General features: G+C 36.2%; 1 protein-coding gene across 1 annotated transcript; it reads right to left on the bottom strand.

The window, feature by feature from the left end:
• Nucleotides 1-1,229: 1,229 nt before the first annotated feature.
• LOC106325859 (probable serine/threonine-protein kinase At1g09600) lies at nucleotides 1,230-4,450 on the bottom strand. Its single transcript, XM_013763910.1, has 7 exons — nucleotides 3,995-4,450; nucleotides 3,631-3,915; nucleotides 2,779-3,096; nucleotides 2,159-2,386; nucleotides 1,974-2,074; nucleotides 1,518-1,893; nucleotides 1,230-1,449 (listed from the first exon to the last, which is right to left on the bottom strand). Exons 1-7 carry the CDS (start codon nucleotides 4,448-4,450, stop codon nucleotides 1,261-1,263), a joined length of 1,953 nt encoding a protein of 650 aa, XP_013619364.1. The 3' UTR covers nucleotides 1,230-1,260.
• Nucleotides 4,451-6,717: the final 2,267 nt, after the last annotated feature.

Here is a 6,717-nt window from a genome sequence, read left to right as displayed (position 1 = left end):
CATAACCGGCCCGGTTCATAACCGGCCCAATGCTAGAGAGAGAGAGAGAGAGACTCGACCGTGAGGAGAGAGAGAGAGAGAGAGAGAGAATTGGCATCTTGTCTTTTCCTTATTAGATTATGATTTGTACTATTTCTATATTTGTATTTTCTTTCTTTAGTCTTTCCATTATTCTATGACGGTGTAATTCCCTATATATAAAAGGCTCCTTATATTTATGAATAATATAGAAACATAGATTTCATTACGACTATATTATTAGTATATCAGTCTAGGCGTTTACCAATACCAATATACTTAATATATTTAGTATAATATCTTATGATTTACAATTATTTTCATATGATTTTGTACTATAATATGTCAATTATTATAATTTATAAAAAACTTATTCATTATTTATTATTATTATTATTATAAACCTACAACCTTTCAACTTAATTAGAATTCACAACCTTTAGAATTAATTGAGATTCTTATTATTAATAGATATTATAATCTTTTAAATGGTATATAAGATAATCACCACGGTACTAGAAAGCCTAGAGCCAAAGCACCGCCTAAGCCGCCGCCTAGAACAATTACCTAATTTAAAGAAAAACTAATACTTATATTTGATTTTGAAATTTTATTAAACTTTGCAAAAAAAGAAGAAGATGGAAACATGTTAGAAACATATATCCAAATATAAAAATATAAGAATAATTTTATAAAAATTAATGATTAAAAACATATGCAAGATTTCGTATGAAAAAACTATTCTGCACAAAAATAATTTATAATATTAGTTTAATATTTACATATTTTTATTATCTCTATTTTAATACTATTAGTTGTAGACTTATATAAAATAAAAATATAATTTTATATTTCTTACCTATTTATGATTTTAGCTTTTTAGAAAGAAAACGAGATTCCAAAAGTTTTGGAAACTAGATTCAGAAAGTTTCCACAAGTTTCTGATTCTGAAGCTGGAAACGTATGTTAGATAAAAACCTAGTAAAATACAAAATAAATTAAAGATCCTAAGAGAATTGAATACTAATACATGTTGCTTGACTCTCCACTCAGTATGAGACCTTGTGTGTATGTACAAAATGAAGTTTGACAATATTGTGTGGTCAATCTCGTTGGCCTAAGATAACAAAGCTCACCATACATTGCATCAATCCCTTGCTTCACGCACAAAAGGGGCAAAACATGTGCAATATTGTTTGAATTTTTTTCTTCTTGTTCCTTTTTCTCTCGCTCTCTCTTTAGCTACCGAGCATCTGTTCCCGTGTAACGCTGCTGCTGCCTTGTTTTATTAGATGCAGAATTTTCGACACGGGCTTTGCGGACAGCTTGTTGGATCTGCTTCTCGTGCTCTTTGAGCATTTCTTCAAGATTTCCACCAGGAGGCATCAACGGTCCTGAGTAATGGATTCTGTTCTTCCTTGGTGCGTTTCCCTGGCACACACGAAAAGGTTAAGGTACGCAACATAAACTAGAGTGGGTAAAGCAAGAAAGAGGCTTACGGTTGAGTAATCTCTTTTGGAAGCTCTCCTACAAGAGTCACCAGACACGTTTCCTGTTTGCGATATCCTAGACTTCAGCTCCGCATTAGTTTTCCTTTTGATGCTCCCACCACCTATGTTCCATTCTGAATTAGCAACACTTGGATGAACCATAGAAGAAGCATGAGCGTAACCATTCTGCTGGATCCCTCTTCTTGGTGGTTCAATCCTAAACCCGGTGCCACCTTCCTCGTCTGTTTTGAACTTATGGCTGATGCATGTGACCTTAGACTGCCCTCTGGCCATAAGCTCAGGTGTCTGGGTACTTTTAAGATCTTTTGGTCGTCCTCTTGTCACAGTCTCTCCTCCTCTTCTCTTGTTATCCTCTGCCCTTAGTCTGCCACAAAACGATTCATGAGTAAAACCCTAAGCCCTAAGCCCTAGAATGAGAGAACAGTGGATCAAAAGATTCCTTACTTTCTTTCTTCTTCGTTGCGAAGCTTAGCGTCAAGTTCCTTGCTTGGTGGGTATCTAGGCAAGCTTGATGGAATAGCTGGGAGGGGCTCCGTGTTGAAAAACTGAAGAGAAGAAAACCTGATCATGAGAATGAGTCTAATAACTTGTCCAAGAAACATGCTCTAGGGTTAGTTTCAATATATTACTTCGCTTCTCAAGGATGAAACAGCTGATCCACGTTTCTCAGGTTCTATTTCCAGTAGCTTATTGATGAGGGTCATAGCTGATGCAGGGAAATGACTAAAGGTTTCAGCAAGAACAGGTTTGTAAGGGTGACTAGGTTTAAAGATTGTTGCAAGTGGCAGAGTTGCTCTTCTCCAGTAATCTTCTGAGGGTGAACCACATAGCTTAAAGATCTTGTGCATCTGCTCCACCTGAGAAGGAAAGAAGATAAGTATCTCACCTGACGTTTTCTATAAGATAAAGGCTCTGAATAAATCTGAATAGAGTGTTCTGGATTATAAAATCAGTGCTAAAAATATGTTCCTAGATAAGCTTAAAAATAGTTTTACAATAGAGCAACGTTTTGGCTAAATCTAAACTATAAGAACCAAAGTCACATTCATTGTAAGAAATGTTTTTTTTTTTTGTTTGAATAAATTTAACATTCTTTCAAAAATAATATATTCCTAAAGGATCCAAGCGGTCAAAGGTTCAAAGTTATGAGAGGTCTGCTCACTGGCCTACGGGCGTACGGGTCCATAACCTCCTAATCATTAAAAAATGTTATTAGGAAACTAAAACATGTATAAGAGAGTTAGATTACTTCTGTGCGTCCTGGCATAATAGGCTTTCCGGCAAAGAGCTCAGCGAGAATGCAGCCGGCACTCCACAGGTCTATAGCTGGTCCATACTCAGTGACACCGAGCAACAGCTCAGGCGCTCTGTACCATAAGGTTACAACTCGGCTTGTCAGCTGCATATCTCCATTACCACGGTAAAAATTTGCCAATCCGAAGTCACCAATTTTCAAAACACCTTCGTTGTTAATCAAGAGATTAGATCCCTTGATATCACGGTGGAGGATTCCTCGTCTGTGGCAATGTTCAAGACCACGAAACAGCTGTTGCATATAGCACTTGATCTGAAAATAAAGTAAGACTCAAGTAAATACTTTATGTTAAGTTTCATCAGTTTCCAATTTAAAATTAATTGGGGATGAGGGAATTGATTGCTATAGGAAAAGTGGTGGTGCTAATAGTGACACGTCATCTCAACACGTCATCAAGATGGTGCAATTAGAGTTGATATAAGCTTGAGAAAACAGAAGTTAGAATATCGAGAATATAGTCAAGAAAATTTGTTATCTTATTCATTAATCACCATTGATTCCTCATCTCTGCTCTAGAGTGTTTCTACATGTATCTCGAGTGAGAGTCAATTCTTTGTGTAAACATTAGATTGAATCAAATACGAGTTACTGTTCATCATCATCTTCTTCCCATTACGTTTTACTGTATCATTGATCCAAATCCTTTATATATTATTTATGTCCGTTCCATCAAAACTCTCGATGTGAGAGTTTACATTCTTAAACATTCTTTAGAGATTAAGAATCTCAGTATTCTCTTCTCATGTTCCAAAATTTCAAGTCTATTGCAAAACAAATATGTAATACCTGAGATTCAGAGAATTTGATTCCAGGAGTTGCGGCTAGACCTGCGAGATCGTGCTCCATGTACTCAAAAACAAGGTAGAGACTACTTGAGAGTCTAGAGGTGACTAGACCTTCAAGCTTCATAACATTGGGGTGATCAAGCTTACGAAGAATGAGAATCTCCCTAGCCATAAACCGGACACTCTCTGGGTCCATATTCACAAACCGAACTTTCTTCATCGCCACGATCTTTCCCGTTTCCAGGTCTCTGGCTTTGTACACGCTGCTGTAAGTCCCCTGTCCAATCTGTAAACATAAACTGCTATTTTAGGTCAAAAAGATCATTTCTTGCATTACAAGGAACAAGGAAAAGTGATGAACTTACTTTGTCTAACTTCTCATAAGAATCTGCGCAGCGAGGAACCCATCCTTTGATAGCTTCTCCAGCTACAGAAGCCAACCAAGACGGCCATTCTCCGCTAGTGGGTTCCGTTTTAGTTCCAATCAAACGCCCTGGCTGCTGTTGCTGTTGCACTGCCGGCATAGCCGTGACTCTTCTGGTGGGGTTCCTGGTCGGAGCTCCCACAGTAACCGCTTTCTTGGTGCTGCTTCGATCAGATGACGTGGAGGGACGACGCACCACTGGATAACCATTAGCCACGACGGTTATGGAAGCTGCAGAAGTCTGACGTCTGAAAGATCCTACTTCCTTTTTGGATAAAGAGGACGAGGAAGACGGAGGATGAGGCATAAGATGCATGATGGAATTGCTTGAATCCATTAGCTCATTATTGGCAACGGCGGCGTTTGAAGAACGCGCGGTGGCGCAAATGCAACCCATTACAAACAAACAATCATTCAAACACCGAAGTAATATATGGAAACAAAAACAAACTTAGTTTTGCCCATTTACTTTATCTACTTCTCGGAGACCAAAACTCTTTTTCTTCTTGTCTCTCTTACGTTTTGTTGCGATAGATAAGTGGAACGTGCGTGCCACTCAATGTTTTTTTTTTGTCAACTCGATAACCCGACAATTCATGTCTTAACTGAGTCTCATTAATTTTGTCCAATGGGCCCATTTCCATTTGCAAAGCCCGAAAAATGTTGATGTGACAAGAAATTATTTCTGCTGTGTCACATCAACATTTTTCGTCGCCTTGTTCTTCTCGTGTCAACCAGTAATATATAACATGAGCAAGTGAAATATCGCTGTATGGCTGCCGCCTGCCTTAGACAAGACAAACAAAAAACAATCATAAACTTTTGTCGTGATATGTTTTAAACTTTGGATTTGCGTGTACAAGTGTTTTGGATTTCGGCCTGTCAAGTACTAGAAAGACATCGTTATTAATCTTAGACCTTGCAATTTAGATATTTCATACCAGACATTTCAGAATATTAGCTTAAAACTTTTCAAATATTTGGAGCTCTAATTTTATGTGGTCAAAAGTAGGACTGAGTTTCAAATCTGATAACAATATTATTATTTTTATCTAGAATAGGTGACGTAATAAATTGCAAATAGCTAGTAAAAATGATTACGAGAATAACTCAATTCACTTTAACAATATCTAAGTTGCCAGCTTCCATATGAAAATTAGAATTTTTTTTGAATTTTAATGATTTAAGGTGAACTAGAAAAACTGTTATGGTACTATAATGTAATTTATCTAAGATTATAGGACTTAAATACTTGTATTTTTTTGACTTAAATATTTCTATTTTCTAACTAAAAGTTATCAAAAAATTTAAAGTCACTAAAATATTCATTCTTCACATGTATAATAATACTAGATTCTGATATTTTTTAAAAGTTAAGTTTGAAAAACACATAGTTTGTCAATTTAATACAAATCAATTTTTTTTTGGGCAGCAAACGGTTATTCTATTACTCAAACTTGAGGTGTTCTGGGTAACCAGACCGGAATAAAACAACCAACATAACATAAAAGTCTATGAAAAGAACGTGCATTCCTACCTAACGAATCAGCAATCGCATTTTGTGTCCTTGGGAGATAAATGATCTTGAAGTCCGAAAAACACATCAATTTAAATACACCCTTTTGGAGATTTTGATATATTTATTTGTATACAGATAGATCATATTTTCTCAAGAACTTAGGGGGGCTTATTGTATTAGGGGTTTAATCAAATTTTGGTTTTTCTTCAAATCCTCCCTTATTGGATATTGTATTTATAAAAGTTCTAACAAATCCATTGTTATTGGAAATAATATTGGTAAAAATCCTATCAAAACTCTCCTTATTGGAAAATATGGATTTGATCAATAATTTATATCAAAGATTATTTTGGATTATTAGAAAAATTGATTTACACTACAAATTCAATAGAAAAGAAAACCACTGAAAGAGATGGAATTTAGAAAATAAAACACACACACTCGATTAGGGCTTATTGCTAACATGAGAAAAGAGTAGAGTAGAAGATAAGATAACCTCGTATAGCTCGCAGCTTGCAAATCAACATTAGAATTTCTGGCCTTGATATTTATCTCGACTGCTTCCTTATTATCCTCTACACATTTGAAATCAATTGAGGCCAAAACTCACAACCCTTAACGAATCAGTCACGTTCAATTTATTACTCACGTAAGAGATCGAAACATGAATACCAGTGGCGTCCGAAGCTTTTGTGACCGGAGTATCTTTTACCGCGGCGGAAGCGGAGAAGGCCCTGGCAAGTAAAGGCTTACGTCAGTGAACATGGCGGGAAGACAGACTTGGGGGTAGGAGTGTTGAGGAAGAGGAAAAAGGTGAATGTGGAGAAGGTCAGAGGAACCTTGGAGAATCTCAAAGTGTGGAAGCTGAAATATTTATGGCTTAAAGGTTGTATCCTTTGATAAGTGCATGTGTATGTAGGAATTGGTTCATGTTCAGGCAACTTAAGACATTTGTTGATTTATTTGGGTCCATGTTTCCAAGGAGAATGTTGGTTATTAGTTATTGCTAAACCTATTGCACTACACTAATAATTTAAACCTTTTGTATTGAATGTGTCAATAATTCAGCTGGAAAAATGTTATTACCTAAATGGTTAAGCAATAAACTCAATTACAGTTCTGTATCACACTTCTCCAGCTCCAAC

The sequence above is a fragment of the Brassica oleracea genome, chromosome C2 (genome assembly GCF_000695525.1).
Source record: "Brassica oleracea var. oleracea cultivar TO1000 chromosome C2, BOL, whole genome shotgun sequence".
NCBI lineage: Eukaryota > Viridiplantae > Streptophyta > Magnoliopsida > Brassicales > Brassicaceae > Brassica > Brassica oleracea.
Note: the sequence above shows the minus strand (reverse complement) of the source record. Positions and strands in the feature narration are given on the sequence as shown.

Excerpts from the sequence above, each read along its gene's own strand:
- LOC106325859 (XM_013763910.1), bottom strand. The coding sequence starts at position 4,450 with ATGGGTTGCATTTGCGCCACCGCGCGTTCTTCAAACGCCGCCGTTGCC. Across the intron at positions 2,387-2,778 it reads TTATGCCAGGACGCACAGAA|GTGGAGCAGATGCACAAGAT; the intron begins GTAATCTAACTC and ends TTTCCTTCTCAG. Across the intron at positions 1,894-1,973 it reads CGCAACGAAGAAGAAAGAAA|ACTAAGGGCAGAGGATAACA; the intron begins GTAAGGAATCTT and ends GTTTTGTGGCAG.